The 23,487-nt window shown below is 36.1% G+C and overlaps 1 protein-coding gene across 1 annotated transcript in view; it reads right to left on the bottom strand.

Annotated features, from left to right (window-relative positions):
- Positions 1-23,487, bottom strand: part of BMP2K (BMP2 inducible kinase) — a gene marked incomplete at its 5' end in the record, with an annotated part of 136,537 nt that overhangs the window by 7,706 nt on the left and 105,344 nt on the right. Inside the window, 1 exon segment of the mRNA XM_006151481.3 lies at positions 21,164-21,274. Coding sequence (XP_006151543.2) covers positions 21,164-21,274 — 111 coding nt within the window.

Raw genomic sequence — 23,487 nt, forward strand, 5'->3', positions numbered from 1 at the left:
CTAAACCTTCCTTCTTACCACCAAGTGTTACTGTAATTGAAACATCTCTTGCATTTGTTCCCTCCTCTCCCAATGCCAGTTGCCTGTTTCATTTCCTCATTATTTCTCACCTAGCAACACCTTAGTCTCCAAATTTGCCTCTGCCCTGAGTTCCATATACTCACACTCCTTCTTTGCACAGTCAGCATAATGATTTTTCTAAAACATTAATCATGCACTGCATGTTTAAAACCTTCCAGTGGCTCTCTAAAGGTCCCAACCCTTAGCATGGCACAGGGTGCTTTTTTTTTTAAAGTTTTGTTATATAGGGCAAGTGCATGAGACAGAAAGGGAAAGTGAGAAATCAACACCCCCCCTCCCCCGGGTAGGGAGGGTGGCCACACCACAATCCCTCCCCTCCATTCTCCTCTCAGGATGTTGGGCACTCATGCACACACACACAGCACATTTCTCAAGCCACCAAGTCCGGGACTCAAACCACAAAGTTGCTCATGTGGGATCTAGGGCTTTAATCACCACACCACTGGCTGCCCTGAGTGCTCTTTTCTATATAGGTTTCTGTCCTACCACATCTTTAGCTGCAGCCTCTGATATTTCCCATGGGTACTGTCTGTGGCCACACCCAAACTCACTTCAAACTCATGAAAAGATTTGGATTTTTTTTTTTTTTTTGAGATCTCTTGCTTTCCAATCTCATAATATTTGCTATCAGAAACTCAAGAACCTAACAGACTTGAGTATCAAGGGACAGTGTGCTGTCTAATATCTCTGTCCCATTGTATACTGTACCTCGGTCTGAATGCCCTTCTGCCTCCCACTCCCACATGACAGGCTTGTGAATAAGGTGCTATTTCAAGACTCAGCCCATGTCTCAGCCCTTCAGAGCTGACCCTCGAAAAATACCCATTCTGTATTTGGTGTTCTTCATGAATCTAATACAAGCCATAACTGTAGTTCCTGCCCCTTTGTAATGTAGTTATTTGTCTCTTTACCATTATCATTACTATTTATCTCCACACCTTAGCACTGTGCTGAATCAGTATTTGTTGAATGAAACAATAAGTGACTTTTCTGAGCCTCACTAACTATATTCAGAATTTTAAAATTTACGATAAATGTAAAAGAAGTATAATAAAGAACCATAATAAAGACAAATTCTTTCTTTACATCTGGAGATGTTTTGGTTCAAAATTAATTCAACTACATTTTCTTATATCATTTAACAACAACAAAAAAAAGAACCATATAGCACTACATGTTATACATTGGAAATACATTGATAAATAAAATAAACATGGTCTCTGCTTTCAGGAGTTTACAGTTAAAGAGTAGAAGTAAATACACATTGTGAGTACTACTCTGAAATAACAGAGCAGGGGGAATGAGTGCACACAACTATGCTGGACAGCTGGTAAAGGCCTTCCTCAGGAGATGGCAGTTCAGACTGACCAATGAAAAGCCAGCCATGCAAACAAAGGACGACCTGGAAACTGCTCCAGAGAAAGAACAGCCTGAATGACGCATGTCTGAGGTACTGCGAACAGACCAGTGTGGCTAGAGCACAGCGAGCAAGGGGAATGCTGTACAGGATGAGGTTGAGAAAACTGGAAAAGGCCAATTATAAGGGTGCCTCTAAGACCATGATAGAATTTCAGGCTTTATTTAATGCTCAGTGTTTAGTGAAAAGCCATTACACAGGTTTAAAATGGGTGCCATGATCAGATTTCTCTTTCAAAAAGATGACTGCTATTAGAGAAAGACTAAAGGGGAATGCAAAAAGTTGGGAGTAGAGGGCTTCAGGGAAGAACTTGCAATTCCTCTTAGATATTATCATGGCCTGAATGACAGTCATGGTGGGGTAGATAGATAGAAGATGAAAGGGATTGAAGAGTAAAAGTTAGGATGGATGGTAGTACCATTTACACAGAAAAGAGTAGGTAAAGACTAAGTTGGCAAGTTGAGAATATCATAACTGGTTTGGGACATATGTAACAATGTATACATGTGAAAAGTATAAAGCACTAAGATATCTGTGGCTTGAGCCATAGTTAATTTTGGGTTTACAAAATGGACTTAGGAGTTACCATCATGCAGAGGATGTGTAGGGAGAGCCGTAAGACTCTAAAGGACATCCATCACCTAGGAAGAGAATGTAGAGGAAAAGCAGGTCCAAACTGAGCCCTCATTCATAAGTCATCACAAAGACTAAACTGGCAAGGCAAACCAAAAAGTATCAGCCAGAGAGGAGGACCAAAATCAGGTGAATGCAATGGCATAGAGGCCTACAGAGTAGCGGATTTCCAGGAAAGAGAGTTTTACAACTGAGCTGGATAATAGAAAGAGGTCCAGTAAACTAAGCAGAGAAATTCTGGTCACTTCATCTGAGCAGTCTGTTGACAACCTTGACATGAGTCATGGGGCAAAAGTGAGCAAGGATCCAGATGAGATGGAGAATTGGAAGAGAAAGCACTGTGGCATGGCTAGCCCTGTTTCTGTCATCCACATGCCACCTGACACTTTAAAAAAAAATTGAAAGTGGGAAAGAAAGACATGGATAATTCTATCAGGTTATACTTAAGTACAAATATAATCTGCCAGTTCCTTAAAACAGTCAAGAGCTATAGACAGTGTTATCCTAACAGGAAAAAAAAAAAAAAAAACATGCAGATTTTAAAATTTGACTTCTCCATATATAAACTGGCAAGGCAAACCAAAAAGTATCAGCCAGAGAGGAGGACCAAAATCAGGTGAATGCAATGGCATAGAGGCCTACAGAGTAGCGGATTTCCAGGAAAGAGAGTTTTACAACTGAGCTGGATAATAGAAAGAGGTCCAGTAAACTAAGCAGAGAAATTCTGGTCACTTCATCTGAGCAGTCTGTTGACAACCTTGACATGAGTCATGGGGCAAAAGTGAGCAAGGATCCAGATGAGATGGAGAATTGGAAGAGAAAGCACTGTGGCATGGCTAGCCCTGTTTCTGTCATCCACATGCCACCTGACACTTTAAAAAAAAATTGAAAGTGGGAAAGAAAGACATGGATAATTCTATCAGGTTATACTTAAGTACAAATATAATCTGCCAGTTCCTTAAAACAGTCAAGAGCTATAGACAGTGTTATCCTAACAGGAAAAAAAAAAAAAAAAAACATGCAGATTCTCAAATTTGACTTCTCCATATAGCATACTTCTGAAATTAATAACAAGGATTACTTCTGGATTGGCAGAATTTATTTTCATAAATTTTCAGCCAAAAGCAAATTCATATGGTTCAGAAGATTTCCAATTATCCCCCACTCTGCAACAATTCCTCTAAGATACATTTGAACATATTTCTTCCTCAACTGACTAACATCACCCCGTAGAAAGCAGCAATGTACAGCCCTTACACCTACTCATGGACACCTCCAGTAGCATTCAGTATGTACCAACGCATATCCTACAGAACATTACTCCCTTAGCAAGAACCAAACCAAACCGTTGGTCTCAGGCAACTGAGTCTATGAAAGGATACACTCTCTCTTCTGGCTCTACCCCTGCTTGCCTACAATATGTTCATTACAGGTGCTCATAAGTATTACCCACAAGAATGTTTCATTTTAGGAAACCTAGGATTGCCTAAATATGTTTCACTATATTTTTATTTACATGTAACAACTGTTAACATTTATAAACAGTTATGCAAAAACCATTTTGGAAAAATGCTGCTATAAAACTTCTCTAGAAAATGTTCCATCTCGAGGGCACTCAGTTTTTGTTCTTGAAGGTTATCTAGAACATATAACACATATTCCATCTTAGTGGAAATTCACCTTTTTTTGCTATTATTTTTATATTTTAATTCCAGTCTTCCTAAAATTTACTGTTTCCTTCCCCAACTGCCACCTTTGCTTTCCAGAAAATATGGCACTGTTTCTGATTGTTTGCCCTTTGTCAGCTTTATGTCTTTGCTGTAAAGTGCCATACAGATCTATTTTTTAAATTGTCAGTGTGAGTATATATTGGTGGTTTTTTTTTTACACTTACCATTTGAATGCATGTTTCCAGGTCTCAACATAGCAACACAGGCCATTATTTATTCTGACAGGAACACAATAAAATACTGTATATATAACTTGTAACAATTTACCAGTAGAACCTCGAGGTTATTTTTATATTTTAAGCATTTTATTTTATTTTTAATAAATAGTTTATTTAACTTTATTTTACTTATTTTAATCTTACCAGAAATGGAGAGAGCAAAAACAAGAGGGGGGAGAGTTAGAAAGCAAGCCTCTAGGTTCAGGACTTGAACTGCAGTCAGCCATGTGGGATCCAGTGCCCTTAACCACCACATTAACTGCCAGCCCCCTCAGCATCCTCAATAAAGCCATGACTCATGCATTTTTCCCTTGAGGGGGTAACGCCACACCTTTTTAATTATCAGTTTCACTTTTTGTATTTATTCTTATTCCTCTTTATTATTATTAATATACAGGTATTAAGGCTATCCCAATAATCCTGACAAGATCATAGCTATTCTGCTCTTCTCTTACACATAGAGTAGAAAAATAATAGCTTTTACTTCATAGAGTTATCATGAAGAAAGGACTTCAAACAGTGCCTGACATGTAATAAGCCCTTATCATCATCATCTCCCAGGAAGGGTCAGATTTACTTATTCATCAAACTCAACAACTTCCTAGTGAATTCTGTAGGTTCAGTGGTGGAAGATGAACTAACTGAGAGGAAAGAGAGAGAGAGAGCAGGAAGTAATTCTATAGCTAATACAAAAGTTCGGTTCACTTTAGAATTGACCAGAAATAAGGAGATTAATAATTGTATATCCACATACCATAAGGTGTATTTTTGTTCCTATAAGTTATATTTCTCATTTTTAATGGTGATATATGAGAATGCAGTGTAAGAAATGAAAAAGTACTGCTTTCAAAAAAGCGAGGAAATGGAAAGCTCTATGGCGTAGTGGTAACATGCTGCTCAAGAACAGCCAGATCTCTCATGATGGTCATGGTTCAAATCCTGGGCCTGGTCAGCATAAAACATGCAGCACATGTGAGCACCCAAAATCTGATGGGCTGAAGGACTCGGGGAATGGGACAGTGGAATGAACAGACCCCCTGGAGGTTGTTTATCTCTTGTGTGCATACTCTATCATGAATAAATTATAAAAAGAGCAAGAGAAGACACAATGATCTATGCTATTTTTGTGATTCCACGTCAAAACAATGGGAAACGGGAAATTTCCGTTGGGGTACACAGATTGGTTTTTATTGTTTCCTCTATGTAAAACTGAAATAACCAATTAAAAAAATTCAAGTTTTTCCTCCCTATATTCTTATATTATTTAACTATTTCTCTTATTCCTCCATGTCTATTCCTTCAAAAGCTGTTACAGAGTCATTAAAAGAGAAAATAAAGAGACATGACATTTAAGGGACAAAGAAATGAGTTATTATCTGTTGATGATAATGTGAATGGTGTCCCCCTACTGGACTGGTGAGAAGTATTCAGGTTAGAATATTCACTTTACAAGCTAAGTGACAAAAGTGATTGAATATAAACAAGAAATTAAAATAGAATTAAATAAATTGAATTAAATAATTCATATACTGAATTAAAAAGATATGCTATATTTTAAAAAAGAACACTTTCTGAAAGGTACTAAGAGCAGCTTAAATATTCACTACCTAGCACAAAGTATATGTAGTTATCCCTCTCCAGCACCTCCTGCTGCAAGTTCCAAACTGCAAGTCACAACAGTCCTAAATAGCTTTCAGTTTCTGCAGCAAGAGCAATCAACTTAAGCATCCTCTTCATTCTGAAAATATGCAAGAGCTGAGAAAAAGTTGAGAATGACACAAAAATAAAAATTGTTTTGATATATTATAAGGCTTTTAGTTCTGTTCCCTAGGCATAAAAGATTATCAAAGTATTACTAGTTATAAAGTTGCATGAAGTTGGTTACAACTGTATAGTGTATATAGTACTTCAAATTGTGACCTCTAGCTAAAAGTGCCATGAACTTTTAGAGTACATTTTTTCCCCTAAATATATTCCTACATTTTAAAAATCAGATATTCCTACTCTCTGCTCTAGAGTCCGGTTGCTCCTTCTGAGTTGTTAGATTAAATAATACACATTTGATTTACTATGAAATTTAATCAGGATTATTTCACTGCTAAAGTTAATTTCCCAAAAGTATATTCTAAATATGTCGCTTTATAATTCAATGTACTCTAAATCCTAATAATCCCTATATATTTACTGAGATCTGTGTTATTAACAGAAAAATGGCTGTTTTTCAAGTAGGTGGAAGGAAAGCCATAATACTTAGAATAAGCACTAGGAACATTTATTTACAGCACCAACAACTGTCTAAATGAATCCAGGATCATACTTGGTTTTATCTTTCCTCTATTAAGTAATTTTAGTAAAACTATAAAATTTCATATACTGACCTTTATTTTTATTTTTGGTCCTAAGCAGGGCATTTTTCTTTCCTATAACTAAATACAGTAGAATAATGTTTTGATGGTTTCTAATCAGAATATTCTTTATTTGTTTCTTGTCCTGGAAATGAAAACTAAAAATGTCAGCTTTTTAGCTATTTTGAGGATCTTAACAAGTTACATTTTAATTGGTGATACTGAAGCCAGTTTACTAACTATGCAATGATTTAATAAACAAATGTTCTGAAAAAAATCTATTTGATCATCTATTAGGTTGTTGGAAAAATCATGACAGTTTTCTATGTTTTTTTCTATGCAAAAATGAGTCATGACTTTCCCAACAATCTAATAGTATCTGTAATCAAATCTTAGCAAAGGTTAATCGACTGAGAGCTATTATTTCAAAACATTGTTCACCAAATAAGAACAAATCAGTAGGTTATTAGCCAAAACAAATTTTTTAAATTTAGTTAAAAGAACTTAAAATAGTGACTACACTGATATATTCCACATTTCTATAAGTAAAATATAGAAAGAAATTTTCTTTAAAGTAGCTCATGTACAGTCTACTATCTTTCTCTGCTTTTCTATAACAATAAACATTTTCAAAGATTGTGAATTGTTAGTATCTTATTAGGGCCTAGATTTAAAAATATCAAAGACTCTCACAACTGGAAGAAAGTTCAGATATTACATAATTAACAACGGTCTTAATCACTTCAAGTAGAACTGAAAGTTTTAACTAAGGGCATACATCTACTTAATAGAAAAACTGAGACCAGCATATAGGTCTCACCGTCTAGTGTACTTGCTCTTTCAATTCTTCTTTTAGATGCCACTATAAAATAATACCACATCCTCATCTTTTGAGGTTGGTTTGATTACTAAAAATAGCCAAAATTAACTTAGATCCAAATTCTGAGAATAAGGTGAGTGCCTAAGATAATATAAAAAAATTTGCAATGATGGAATATGAAGTTTTAAATTCTCCTGTGTGGCTTGTAAGCTCTCAAGAAAATTCCAAGTTAAAGTACTGCAAAAACTATTAGAGTAATAGAAGTATCTAGTTCCCTTAAATAAATCTGCTGATAACCACTGGGATCCAAATCCCTTTTGGCTGAATGTGGTTTGAAACCTAGCTCCAGCAGCCTGAAAAACATACCAGGCATGTATGCACATGGACCCAAAATCCTGACAGGATGGAGAAATGGAAGACAAAGGACTGCAGTATGATCAGATCCCACTTGGGTGGTGGAGATGCTCACCATCTTGCTATCTCTCTGGCAATAAAAAGTACAAAGGTAAAGTCTGTTAATTAAAATTCTTACTGCTTTATTTATCTCATATATAAAATTACAAGATAGTCTAAAGCTAATAGTTGAATGTTTCAATTATTTAGTACTATGAATAAAATAATGAACATTTACAAAGTAGGTGAAATACCTAATTAACCATTTGGTTACTATCTATATAAAAATATGTAATATACTTCCCCTTCCTTCATCAGCGCCAGAAATGAAAGAAAGTGTCCTTTGATGACCCATGTTCTTATTTAGAACCATACATTATTCAGTGCTTGACTTTTATCACCCATAAAATAGGGAGGAATAATAATAGCATTAATATCTGCCTTGCAGAGCTACAGAGCTAGAGCAAGAATTAAAGTGAAAATGCATGTAAAGCGCTTACAACAGTGGTGGTGTATGGTACGTACTCACTAAAGAGCTATTACTGTTATTGCTACTATAGCATAATGTCTTGATGACTTTACAGAGTGCCTCCTCTACTGCTAGTGGTACTAAGAAGTGAGGCTGCTGTGGAGTGCACAAATGCAGTGCCATCAGCTTCTCAAACATCTTTTAACTCCGCAGTATTAGGCTCCCACAACATTAGAGTGAAGGTGCTCGGTAAGGTCCACTATGATCTTTCCAAGAGCATTTTTTCTCTTATTAACCACATCATCAAAAATGTTCCTCTTGCATTCCATATCAGATCACGGCCATGACTTCCCACCACTTCAAAGACATGTATTGGTATCACCCAAAACTCAATCCTTAGCTTTCTCTAATCTCTCCACCTTTTTCTTTTGGTGACCTTAAACTATTTCTTGAAAGTAAAACAAAGATGGGATTTTTAGAGATTTGGTTCAATCTCCTGTTATACAGAAGAAATTTGAGACCTACCCATGTGTAAGGCCATATATTAAGGTCATACTGACTTCTCTGCTTCCAACTGTCATCTGTAAATTATGTAACCCAATTACCATTAGGTACAATCCCTAGCAAAAACTCAACATAGCTTATCATCAACCGACTATAAAATACAACCATCGGCTTGTTTTCCATTTCTTTTGTACCCTCTTTAAAAAAAAAAAAATCCATGTCTGCAAAGTAAAAAGCAGGATGAGCACTATAAATATTTTTAATGATAGTTCATGCATGCAAGAGACAGAGAAGGCACTTTTGACAGGGTCTTATCATGCTGTGAACCTTTTTCCCCAAACTCCTCAGATCTTCGGTACCTATGCATGTCATGTTTTCAGGTCTGACCCAGGGATCAAACCTGCAATCAGTCATGTGGCTTTCAGCACTGCAAGCTTCCACCAAGCTCTAAACCACACCACCTAGACTGGGCCCTTTTATTTCAGCAAATGGTATTTTGTTGGACTATATGATGAGTACCTTGTTAAGAGTATTTTATAGTCTACAGTTCTTAGAAGTTCTCATCAATTTAGCCTACCATACTGTAAGACTTTATCAACAAAAGAATACTCAACTTTACAAAAAACTATGGAAGATAGATAAACATCTAAATAAGACTGTTTCCTCATCTATAAAACAGAAATGATAATAGAACTTACCTGTAAGAGCTGACATTAAATAATAACCTATTTAGTGAAAGTTAATTAAATATTGGGAAGTATGTGTGTGAACAGAAAGAGAGAAGAACAGAGATTAGATTATCAGGGTATATTATGATAATCAATTTATTAAGTAAGGTGTCATATAGCATAAAAGATGATCAGGACAATACTTGACTTCAAGAAGTTTACCATTCACTTGAACAGTTTTGAAATAATTATCAGCTACTCACATGTTAATCCTGATTCTCGTGATCTGGAAATTGAGTGAACAAGGTAAAAAATATTGGGCAGTTTTGAAATACAAGTTCATCCTACCAAATGGATTTAAAAAAAACATGAATCACAAATTCTGTGCTTTTGAGTTTTCACAAAAAGCTATTTCTAGGTGTTAAGTTTCAAAGACATGGTAGTCTGGCATAGTCCAAAAAAAGAACCCCAAAGCCAAAATTTGTAGTAAATGCTTAAAATGACATCTGTGAGGCTAAATATTCATATTTTTATAGTATTCTTTTAAACAAATACATCATATAAAGAATGAGATCCCAGTTAATGCTATGTAATTTTAAAAAGATAATACATGGATTTACTTTAAATCACATATATGAACTTTCATAAACTATGCCCCCAAACTTAAAATATTAGGAACATATGAGGAACATGTCTGCATCATACTATTCATATTACCACTCTTCTAATCAGGTCTCTATCTAGGAGGCAGTTGTTCTTTTAGTTTTAAAACAGGTGGTACACTTTTAATCATATAAGAAGCTTCCAGTGTCAAGGAAATTTTATTTTGATGTTCTTTTCTTGGCTATCAGATTATAGAGGATAAATGGCTTGAAACTGCTATTATAATTACATGCCTTCTGTTGTCTTAGCATTTAGGATAAAAGGGAGGAGCAGGAAGACTTTAAAGCTCACTCTGAATTGGTAGCATACTGCCTCCCATCATTGCCCAGTAATTTACCATGTTAGGCCCAAGGATTAGTGGATTAGGAGAAGGTTTTATCAAAATCGGTACTATTTCTCTGAAGATAGGTCAAGAGATGGTTTCAGTGTAAGAAGAGAATCGTACTGGTCAGTGGATAGTTGTTCCCAGTCAGATTAAAAACACCGCAAAACTGAAATTTCTATTATGCTCTATATCATAGATTATTAAAGTTGGTTAATTGTATTGTTGTTGTTTTGCTACTATTTTCAGAACAGCGTTTAGAATCAGAAAAAAGCTAGCTTCCTACATATAAGCTATGTGACCGTGAGTTACTGCTGCTTTCTCAGTCTCAGTTTTCACTTTGTGTATGCAGTAGAATTCAATATATGGTGTTATCACTAACATACCAAAATAGAAAAAAATGTTATCTTCAAGAACTATGTACTTTATAAACTATATTATTTAAAGAATAAATAATATACCCCACTGTAACTTATAAAGTTATTCAACATTTGGTCTGACAACTTACAAGAGTTTATGTTCAATGAATATTTGCTATATATGTGACCTTTCTCAACCCTAACTCAGTTTAACTATCAGAATATAGGGTTGGGAGGCTAGGGGAAGTTCACCAAACCTAATTAAAAATTAACTGTAATTTAAGAAACCTAAAACTTAAGTGACCTATGTAATATCACCTACATGAAAATAAAACTTTTCAAATTTAATTTTGTTATTTTATGAACCATTACATGTTTCAGAAGTTGTGGGGGGTTATTAAAATTGAGTTGTCCACACTATATCATGATTCACAAAGTCACACAGCATATACTGGTATACAAACTAGCTAAAACAATGCCCTGGGAGAGGAAAGAGGCGGAGAGTTTCAAGACAGGTGATGGATACCCTTGCTTCTAATATGATTGTATGGGTATGCACAGCGTACATTGGTAATTTTCAGAGTTCAGTAGGAAACAGTAAAAATATTATTAGTGACATTGCCTATAATAGTAATCACAGCAGCACCCTATATTTATTGAAGATGTGTCTTGTATAAAGTTCTCTTTTATTCCTTTCAACAATTCTTAGCAAGTAGCTAAGATTGCCCAATTTAAGATAAAGAATCTTTACAAGAAGTTAGACCACACCCAATACCAGATGATGAATCTGTGAAAGAACTAAGATCGGAACCAAAGGCTTTATAATTCCAAAGTCAGTGGTCTTTCTGATAAAATACATTACTAACATCAGTTTAGTAACCTGACATAAAGGTAAATAAATTTCTATGCAAATTAAAACATCAACTTATGGAATATGACATATTTGCATATAGTATCAAACAGATTTTTTAAAAGAGATTTTTGCTATAGGGCACATGTGCTCGCTGGAGAGACAGACACAGACAGACAGAAAGTGAGAAATCACCCCATAGGAGGGAAGGCCATGCCACAATCCCTTCTTCTCCATTTTCCTCTCAGAATTTTGGGCACGTATGCACATGAGCCTGGAATAAGTTTCAAGCCTCTGGGTCTGGGCCTCAGACCATGGTTTATTACATGGGAGTCCAGCAACATAACCATTATGCCATCTGCTGGTCCCAAACAGATTCCTGATACAATTATTTGGTTTTTGCACACATGGATAATTACAAATTTTAATTTATTTCATAAAGAAACATTTCAAAATAAAAACAGGAAAAGCTAGATTCATTTCAAGACAAAATCTGCCAAAATGTTATTTCCAATTTATCTTTCTAAAAGTATCAAAGTGCACCATAAACTAGGGGGAAAAATCAGGAAGATGATTCTATGTGGCCAAACTAAGATAGGCCAAGTTGACTATATCAGATAAGAAATATAAAAGAAATGGAAAAAAAATACATGCAAAAAAAAAGGTATTCTGAAGGGACCAGCAGCTGTTGTAATGGCTATGTCACTGGACTCCCATGTAGTCAACTGTGGTTCAAGTCCCAGACCCGGTGGCTTAAACTCACACCAGGCATGTGTGGCATGCATGCCCAAGATCCTGAGAGCAGAATAGAGAAGGGACTGTGGCATGGCCATTCCCTATGGGGGGGTTTTCTCGTTTTCTCTCTCTGTCTTTATGATGAGCGCAAGAGCCCTGTAGCAGAAACCTCTCCAAAGGATAAATAAATAAATAAAGGTATTCTCAACTCTAAATGATAGAAGATATGGGAGCTGGGACTAGGGACATAGGAAGCAGTGACTACTTCTCTAGCTGCCTTTCACACACAGGGCCACTTGGTCCTACTATTATTTTATTTTACTAGGACATCTTTTCTCCTATTGTGCCTTCTTGAGAACCCTTCCTTATCTTCCAAAACTAAGTTCAATTATCACCTGCTTGTGATCAACTCCTTAACAACTCTTCCCTCCTGCCAACCACCACCTTCCCTATTATCCTTTTATCAGTAGTTTCTTGTGTACATTCTTCTATTATAGAAGTTATCTCCTTGGAGTTTTTGAATTGCAAACATACCATCAGAACATTTCTACTTAAATGCCACCTAATACACAGAAAGCCCTATAAATCTGTGAGAAAATCTGGCATTCTTCACCATTTCACTTCCTCTGTCTTTCAAATAGATACCACTCAAAATATGACTCCTCATAGTATTCTGACATTCTCTGCTCCTGAGACTTATACATCATCATTTTCCAAACTCCGTACAGGTACTCATTCTCTTTCATAGTTCAGTCAACCATTAGACTGATATTTTTCTTCTTTGCTGTCATCTGGCCACAAGCTTTCATTCATTAGGGAAGACTCAGTATCAAATATGATGGCCTAGACCCCAAATTACTGGATCATTCTTAATGCCAAACACTTGAAGTGTTCATATAAGCCATTTACAAGTGTATTTCTGATTATAACTTTTGATCTGTCCAGATCTTCTTTTCACTAACCCCATAATCCTATTTTTCAGTAAGTCCGTTGGTGTTTAAGTGTTTGCCCTCATCTCCTCAGACTTCATGGCCTCCCCTATACAGCTTAACTTCATTGTGCATACTTCAATTTCTCTTCTTCCAGCATTTTTCTCCCCTTCCACATCGCTCTTACTAATCACAAATGACTTGACAGTATGTGCCACCTTCGCTCCTAAACCAATTCTAAAATTGACCACTGAAGTTCTAAAATCAAGGAGATGGACACCACTGTATACCAACCACCAGCAAGTCAGATCAGTTCCTCAGAAGACTGTAGATGCCCAGTCAGCTCTGCCATTCCCATACAGCCCAAACTATCAAACTCAAGTCACTGATCCTCCCACTGCTTTTATTTATGAGAGTTTTTGAACATCTTGTTAGACACCGATTTGTGTTAATAACTTTACCTCCTCTAGGACATTGTTCTTTTATGAATTATCTTTATTTTATACATTTACGCACATACACACACACACACACACACACACACACACAAATATAATTCTCTAATCTGGTCCATACCAAAACTAAACAAAATCCTTCCCTTAACCTACCTACTTTTCTGTTACAAAGGACAACTGGAGTCCTCCCTCTAAAGAATAAATAATCCATCACTGATATCTCAATTTCTGACTCCTATTTATTTCTCTGTCTACTGCAAATAAGATTCCAACTATATTATCCTCACCGAGATTAATTCCTAAATGCTAGTATATTTCTAGTTAGCCTACCCCATTAGCATTTCACAAGCTATGCATAATACTTTAACAAAAGAAATTTTTGTTTCCTTTTCTCAGCTCTCCTCTACTTCGTCTGTCACCATAGTTTTTCTTTCTCCACCTCTTTTCCTATCTCCTCTCTCTTGCCTCTTAATTATTAAAACTACCCTGAATTATCTTAACTCTCTTCTCTTCTCTCACTCTCCAAACTGGCATCAACCCCAGTTTCTTGATAGTGAAGTCTCTCTGGCCAAGATTTCTCTCTACCTATAATACCAGTTTGAACGCTTACTAAATTTCTGATGCCCACACAGGCAACGTAAACTCAACCAGTGAAACTGAACTCTTCCTATTAACTTAGCCCATATTGTCCCTTTCCTGAAAAGATCAACAAGTCCACAAAAATCTGGTCATTATTTTAGGTTCTTCTTTCCTTAGTCCCTTCACTGTTTCCATGTGATTACTAAATCTGCTAATTCTGCCTCTGTCATATCTCTTCAGGCCATCAATTTAAGAATGGGATTTTTCACAGTAGTCTTTTAATCAAACTACTTCTCGGGACCAGCAGTTAGCATAATGGCTATGTCGCTGAACTCCCATGTAGTTGATCGCAGCTCACGTCCCAGAGCCAGTGGCTTAAAATTCACGCCAGGAGCGTGCGTTCATGCCCGAGATCCAGAGAGGAGAATGGAGGAGAAAGGATTGCGGTGTGGCCATCCCCCCCGGGGGGTGATTTCTCGCTTTCTGTCTCTCTGTCCCTCCCTGTCTGTCTGGTGAGTGGACGCGCCCTATAGCAAAAAAAAAAAAAAACAAGCAAACAAAAAACCCAGAACTCTCCATAAATAAATAAATAGATAGATAGATAGATAGATAGATAGATAGATAGATAGATAGATAGATAGATAGAAAGAAAGAAAGAAACAGAAAAATCAGACTACTTCTCACACAATGTGTGGTGAAAACAGTAAACTTCTTATTGCTGTTATTAATCCCCGATCCACCTTTTCTAAGTGATTTGACACACATAAGAAAGAGTTCGCTTTTCACCTGCTCTCTGCTTCTGTGCTCATCGTGCTCCAGACCACTCTGACCACACTACTCTAAATGGCCTTCCTGGCTCATTCTAGTCACAAAGTTTACATTCCAAAGTCTTCCCAGTGTATTGGTTCTAGAACATACATCTAATCATTTTCGTTTCCATTTTAAAGTCCTTCTAGATCTGCTGTTTCTTGCCTCCAGACCCTACATCATAGTCCCTTCCTCTTCAGTCTGATTTTTCCCCTTAGTCCTTCCATCCTCAAATGCCTGCACTTCCCTGCCAAGTTCTCAAGCCTTGGTCCACAAATGCTTGCTCTGAGTGTCCTGCTGTCTTAGCTTTCCTACAAGCTCACATGTATTCACTGCTAGAAGGAACATCTTTTCTGTGAAGCTTTCTCATTCCCAGTCTCAGCCTAGTTGAATAAAGCAATTCTCCTTTGTGCACCCACTGAATAGACATCTCTTGTGGCATCTACAGTTCTTTTTTTATTTTTGGAGAGTTTTTTTGTTTGTTTGTTTGTTTGTGATAGGGCACGAGCATTCGCCAGACAGACAGAGAGAGACAGAGAGACAGAAAGCGAGAAATCGCCCCCCAGGGGGGATAGCCACACCGCAATCCCTTCTCCCCCATTCTCCTCTCGGGATCTTGAGTACGCACGCACACGCGCCCGGCGTGAGTTTTAAGTCACCAGGTCCGGGCCGCAAACCGCAGTAGATTACATAGGAATCCAGCAACATAACCATTACGCTAACTGCTGGTCCCGGCATCTACAGTTCTTAATTGTACATAATTTTCATGATTATCTCTACCTAAACAAACTTTTTTTTTTTTTGAGAGGTTTTTGCTATAGGGCACGTGTGCTAGCCAGAAAGAGAGAGAGACAGAAACAGAAAGCAAGAAATCACCCCCCGCCCCGGGGTGGGGAGGGATGGCCATGCCGCAATCCCTTTTCCTCCATTCTCCTCTTTCCCAGTCTCAGCCTAGTTGAATAAAGCAATTCTCCTTTGTGCACCCACTGAATAGACATCTCTTGTGGCATCTACAGTTCTTTTTTTATTTTTGGAGAGTTTTTTTGTTTGTTTGTTTGTTTGTGATAGGGCACGAGCATTCGCCAGACAGACAGAGAGAGACAGAGAGACAGAAAGCGAGAAATCGCCCCCCAGGGGGGATAGCCACACCGCAATCCCTTCTCCCCCATTCTCCTCTCGGGATCTTGAGTACGCACGCACACGCGCCCGGCGTGAGTTTTAAGTCACCAGGTCCGGGCCGCAAACCGCAGTAGATTACATAGGAATCCAGCAACATAACCATTACGCTAACTGCTGGTCCCGGCATCTACAGTTCTTAATTGTACATAATTTTCATGATTATCTCTACCTAAACAAACTTTTTTTTTTTTTTGAGAGGTTTTTGCTATAGGGCACGTGTGCTAGCCAGAAAGAGAGAGAGACAGAAACAGAAAGCAAGAAATCACCCCCCGCCCCGGGGTGGGGAGGGATGGCCATGCCGCAATCCCTTTTCCTCCATTCTCCTCTCAGGATCTTGGGCACGCATAAACATGCGCCGGGCGTGAGTTTAAGCCACCGGGTCCGAAACTCAAACCACGGTCGACTACATGGAAGTCCAGTGACATAGCCATTACGCTAACTGCTGGTCCCAATCTAAACAAACTCTTAAGTTCTTGAAAGACAAAGACTTTAATCTTTATGACAATCCATTTCGATTTTTAGGTAAAAGTACAACTAGAAATAGATAACAAATAGAAAAAAGGATAACAATGTTTTATGCATACTATGCTTAATAAGTATCAACATTATATCTACAAAGAAAATCAAAGTAAACAGATCAAAATTCAAAAGAGCTGTGCTAATATGATGACATTATGAATTGTCCTATAATATTCAGTTTTATGATATGATTATCTTCCCATTATAAATGGTTACTTCAATTACAGTATAGACACCTTTATAACCATATAATCTTCATTACTATCATTTTTAAAACAACCTCAATAAATCTCATCTACTAAACAGGCTGTAATTTAATCATTTGCCTGATACTGGGTATTCAGAATGTTTTAAATTTTCTGCTTCTAAAACTAATGTTACAACTAAACATTTTTGTAGCTGCACTTTTCCCCCCCAGTTTTATGTTATTTTCCTAGGGTAACATTCCCAGACATAAGGGGTTAAAAAAATAAGATAAAATAAAGAACACAAACATTTATTCTTAAGCTGCTTTCCAAAAACAGTTGTCCCAATTTATGCTCTCGGCAATGTATTAGCACGATAATTTTAGTTTTATACATACTTTAGGGATTCTACATATTACAGTACCACACTGTATTTACCAGCACAACTGTGCATTTACCCCAAAACAGATACATTTAAACAGAGGGAACTATCAGAACTCCTTGGGGCCAGATGATGGCATAGCAGTAAACCTGGGTGAGGCTGACTCACATGGAAGTTTCCACTGAAAGCATATCCAGAGACTACCCTGAGTATGCTGAGCCTATGTGTATCCAGGATCCAGGGCTGGAAGAGGCTGAAGGTGGACTGTCACGACCCTGTTGGGGATGTGGTCTCTCTGTCACTCCCATGGGAAAAATAAATCAACTTTAAAAAATAATAAAGTGTCACCTTCTTAATAAAATACAAAAAGAAAAACCCTTTAAGGTTAAGCATTTTTATAAATGAGCATCTTCAAATAAAGCCAGTCGGAGTATAAAGTTGTCTATTTTTTCCTGCAGTTTTGCAGGCTTTTCTAGCAATAAATCCATTTTGTAAATGTCTATCATCTTGGCCAAACAATTTCTTCTCTAGGTATAATATTAGGTGTCGAATGTTCACATATAAGGGTAGTCAATAAAAATTTATTTAAAATATAGCAAAATCTCACTGTGAAACTGCAGAAAAACAGTGGCAATGATAGAATGTGAGCAAATACTGTAAAACAAATATTAAAGAGTTGATAACTCCTAGAAATTCCCATAAAACTGAAAAGATATAAATCATTTACCAAAAACCAAGCAAACACATCGTAGGACTGAAAATGTTATGTAATGGCTTTAGGGTAGCTGAGCTCCAATTACATAACTGCAATCACCATATATAAATAGAAACCATTACAAAAAAACAATCAGTATACCCTGAGAAACTATGTGCCAGACATTTTTTCATGCTTCACAAAGATCTTCTAATTAGTCACTAAGAACACTATCAGTCATCTGTTATGTAATATTACCCCCTTTTTCAGATAAGGAAATGGATATACTGAGGAAGTAGTATAGTAGGTTACTGGCCTGGGCCACACAGCTCTAAGAAATAACAGTTCAGGTAGAACCTGAGTAATCTTGACTTCAAAAGTGTATTCTTAAGTACAATAAATGTTACATCTGATTCCTATTTTTAATACATACTCATTGAGTATTTTATCAGAATATAGACATTTGCACAGAAAACTGCCAAAATTTGAAACTTTGATCACTGGCCTACCAAACCTAATAGTCCATCTCTGGCAGTAACACCAGATCATTAGATGTGGGGAAAATGAAAGCTATTTATAATCTTGATTATAAAAAAGGATATATATTCATAGGTGGAATAGGGGAAAACTGAAAGCATACTATTATTATGACTAATTAAAACACTGTATTCATATAAAAACTTGAGTATACATGGCTCATAATGATATAGTCTTTTTGCTTCATGAAAGTTTGATGGTAATGGATAGATCTGAGCTATGTTCTCTACCCACATCCCAGCTACAATTAATGAATCTATTCATTTTTTTCCAACAACCTCTTTCCATTTTTTAATTTTATTATGTCTTTAAAAGAAAAAAAGTACCTGTTCTGGGGTCAACAGGTGGTGCAGTGGTTAAGGCACTAGACTTCCCATGTCTAACCATGGTTTGACTCCTGGACCTGGTGTGTGTATGTGCGTACCCAAAATCACAAGAGGAAAATGGAGAAGGGATGGCAACATGGTCATCCCTCCTTGAGCATAATTTCTCTTTTCCTCTCACTTTCTCTGGTGAGCACACATGCTCCATGGCAAAAACCTTAACAAAAAGCATCAGTTCTTTTATTTCTCCTAGAATCATTTACTTCAAGGGAATTCTCAATTTCTAACAATTGAAGGAGCAGAAAAACAAAAACAAAAACAAAAACAAACCCAGGTCACAAATCAAGAATCAGAATGGCATCAGATTTTTCTCTTTTTTTAACCACAGAGGACATATCCACTCATTAGAGAGAAAGAGACAGCACCCTATAATGGGGCTCGTGATCCTTTTTCAAACTCCATCCCACCTTGCCATCAGGATTTGGGTATGGCTCGTAGGTGCCCAGCTTGTTCTCCAGTATGTGCCCCAGGGTTGGAATTCAAACCACAGTTGGCCATGTGGGATCTGGCTCCATTAAGTGCTACGCTGTGGAGCCAGCCACACGGGATTTCTTAACAGCAGTATTAGAAGTCATAAAGTAATGTTTCTAAAGTTCACAGGGAAAATTACACATAACTTAGAATTATTTACCTAGCCAAATTATCAACCAACCATCAGTTTAGGGGGAATAAAAGGTATTTAGGAAGCAAGGTTTAAAAGTTTTTATGCATACTCTCTCAAGGAACACCTAGAGGAGTTACTCTGCTAACAAACCAATACAGAGGAAGAGAAGAGACCTAGAAATTTTGCCAGAAGAGAGGCAGGTAAGAGACAGCATACTAAGACTAGAAGTGTATGGCAATCCTAGAAAGCAACCAATGCGGACTGCAAAAAATGTTGCAACCAAGTAAAACTGAAAATGATAGCCACCATAAATTGGGAGACAATTTTACATGTAAATGGACATAAATCGATGATACGGTATATCAAAAAGTAAGCAAACTAAAAATCATAGTAACTATAAATACGGTGATTAACTCCAGGAAAAACAAAACCCTATAGAAGAAAGAAAATATGATCACAGTAACAAATATTTGCACATCCAAAAAAATGTATATGCTGAGCACTAAATTAACCAAAGACTATGACAAACTGCTGGAACAGGGATGACAGAATATATATTTATATAATATTTAGATATTATATAAATATTTACACAGACATATGTATAACTATTTAACATATTTGTATTTGTGTGTGGTAGAGGTGCTAACACTGTAATTAATCTAAATCCTCACTTTTCATAATAGGAAGTTCACAGATATTATCCAAAATTAGGAGTTTGAGAGAATATAAAATTGCAGAGTAAGCACAATATATTAAAATGCAGGAAGTAAAAAATTACTTCTACAGTGTTTGAACAGGGAAAGGAGACCATTTTAAACCTTGTTAAGTTTGACTTTTTGAATTATCTACATATATTACCTTAATAAAAATAAAGTTTTAATTTTAAAGTATTTTCTAAAATTATGATAAACTTAAAAAAAGTAAAAACAAACTCATTACCATTGTTTCAGTAGATTCAATTATTCCATTATTACAGAAAAATAAATGTCCTCAAATAATTTATTTTTACCTGAACATAAACTAACACCAGTACCCTCTGACAAAGTATGCTTTCTTCCAAGAGTAAAACTCATTTCTTCCACTATAACCACACACACAAAATGAATTTATGTCAAAGTCCTATTCCATATGAGTATCTTCCAAATATTAACTGGCTAATTACCTTGAAATTTTCACTATAGGTATTTTTAAATAGTAATATCAGTATAAATTCTGGATCAAAATCAAAAGCTGATATATAAGAAGAACAGCTAAAACAAAGTAACTGTGACAAATACAAAATCATAAATACTTTTAAAAATATACTACAAAAGAGTATATGTAAACTAAGAAAATATCAAAATTCTTAAAAGTATAAAAATAGCTTAAATGTATCTTAAATATATAAAAGGGAGAGAGATTTTCATGCATAGTTTGTGGGTTTTTTTTTTTTTACAAAAAGTATTGCCAAAGATGAAAAGAAACACATTTCTACTGCAGAAATAAGCATTTTTCTATGTTGGCAAAAATATAATTGAATAACTTAATGGGCAGAACAACATCAGGAAGACCACAGCAGCTACAAGTTAAAATGATTTTCTACTTTATCTCCTATAACTAGCACCTGACTCTTATTTTTGCTTTATATTAATAAGGTTTTATTGCTGTAGTTGTTCTTGTGTGTATTTTTTAATGACAGTGATGTTACATATGTAACTTGCCTGAGTGGGAAATGAAAGGAACAGAACCAAAAGGATCTTCTGGAGGATGATTATGTGGAGCAGAAAGTGGCTCTACATTCATATCTGAGGATGCTCTCTCCTCCAGCCTGTCTGCAAAAAATAAGATGAAACAAAACAAAAATAAAATAAAATAAAATAAAAATGGTCTTTAAATGAAAAAAAAGTGAAACACAATATAAAGATAAAAAATTAAGCAAAGCAATAGTCTTTTTGAAAAAGTATTAGCTTCAGAGTCTGTTACTGTAAGTACTAGGGGATGAGTGTAATACAATTTTGTTGCTACAAAGGCAAGTTTAACAGTATAATCAGGGCTAGTCTTCATTAGAGATAAAGTCTTCAAAATGTTCATGGAAAATGTGTATCATGAAAAAGACAAACTGTGTGAGTTTCAAATTTTTAAAACCAAATTTTTAAATTGCATTTTCCATGAACTTTTTGAAGTCCCTGCATACAATTAACCTAATAGGTAACTTAGTCTGGTTCATTCAATACTAATTATAACACATTAGACTTAAACGTTCTACTAAGATTACCAGAGACATATTGCCAAACTTTCTTCAAAAATCATATGGAAAAAATATTGCAAAGTCATTCATCTATAAAGTAGGTAAGTCCTATTACACCACAGCAATAAAAAGTAGCTATGTTATTTTATTATTTATTTCTCATATTGCTTCATTTTATTACCAAACCATATGCGCATGTACTCACTCACTCACAGGCCCATAGGCAAGGACAAAGGTTTTTTTGGTTTTTTTTTTTCATTCATCAAAAAATATCTAAGCATTTAGTATGTGCAAGTTCTGTTCTAGGCAATTGCATGTACCTCTAAACCAAGACCAAAGGGATCTGCTCTTAAATAGTTCAGGTGCTGGTGTGGAGAAACAAATAAGCAGCAATACGCATAATAGGAAATGTATAAAGTACATTAAAAACTATTTCAAAAATAGAAGCAAATTGAGAGACTGTGCACATATTACAGAAATAAATGAAATTAATCTAATAGTTACTAAGTGAGAAAAGACTTAAAGGGGACTAACCTTTGCATTGTTTAAATTTTTTACTTAAAAAATTTGTGGGCACTGTATATACTTTACTGAGACACTGATAATGAGTTACTGAATACATGTGGCAAGTGCTTTTTTTGTTTTGCTGTTGTTATTGCTGTTTCAGACAAAGAAAGGGTCTTGCTGTGTTGCCCAGGCTGGCCTCACACTTGCAATTTTCCTGCTTCGGACTCCTGAGTAGCTGGGATTACAGGTACATGCCAAAATAATTGATTTTTGAAAAAAGAAAACTTTCTAAACTTAAGACACGTCACAATAATTGATTTTTGAATAAACAAAACTTTCTAAACTCAAGGGCTACTTTAAAATCCAAAACTGCAATGTATAATAATAAAATTACACTTTAGGCATTATTTTTCAAGACAATAACTGTTGGGTTAAGGGAGCCAGATCCCACATGGCTGATGACAGTTTAAAATCCTGACCCCACTGGCTTGAAAAACATACTGGTATGTGTATGCACGTCCCAAATCCTAGCAGGATGGAGAAAGGATTGTGATGTTCCCACACCACATTACGTGTGCTTTCTCCCCCACCTTCTCTCCCTCTCTGGCAAGCATACATATCTGTTCTGGCAATTAAAAACTAAAAACACATGAACTGAATATTTACTTAAATAAATAGTAACAAATGCTCTGTATACCACCGAAGTCTTTATCTTTTCTTATATGGCTGTCAAAACATCTATTAATGAAAGGAGAGTCTCATAGCATTTTTCTGAAAAGGTTAAAGAATAGTTTATAAAACCAAAGAAGCTACAGTCAAACTTTGAGGAGAGACCTAAGTATCTCTGAGTCACAAAGATTACCTGTGTGTGCAGCCAGCAGCTGGCATGGTGGTCAAGGTGGTGGGACTCCCATATGGCCAACAGTACTTCAAGTCCCAGACCTGACACCTAGAAAATCATGTCGGGCGTCTGTGTGGACATGCCCAAAATTCCAGGAGGAGAAGGGAGAAGGAATTGCAGCATGGCCATGCTTCTGTGGGGTAATATCTCACTTTCCTTCACTGTCTGTTTTTGTCTCTCTCCAGCAAGGGCACTTACCCTATGACCAAAAAAAACTTAAAAAAAATTTTTTAATTAAAAAAATAAAAAACAAAACTACCTGTGATTACCTATTTTAACAGGCTCTAAATACAGTTACAGAGGAACTACAAAAGTAGGAATTATGCCTTCTTTTTTTGTTTTTTGGTGGTTTTTTTTTGAGGTTTTTTTTTTTTTTTTTTTTTGCTATA

The sequence above is a fragment of the Tupaia chinensis genome, unplaced genomic scaffold (genome assembly GCF_000334495.1).
Source record: "Tupaia chinensis unplaced genomic scaffold, TupChi_1.0 Scaffold000318_1, whole genome shotgun sequence".
NCBI classification, from domain to species: Eukaryota; Metazoa; Chordata; class Mammalia; order Scandentia; family Tupaiidae; genus Tupaia; species Tupaia belangeri.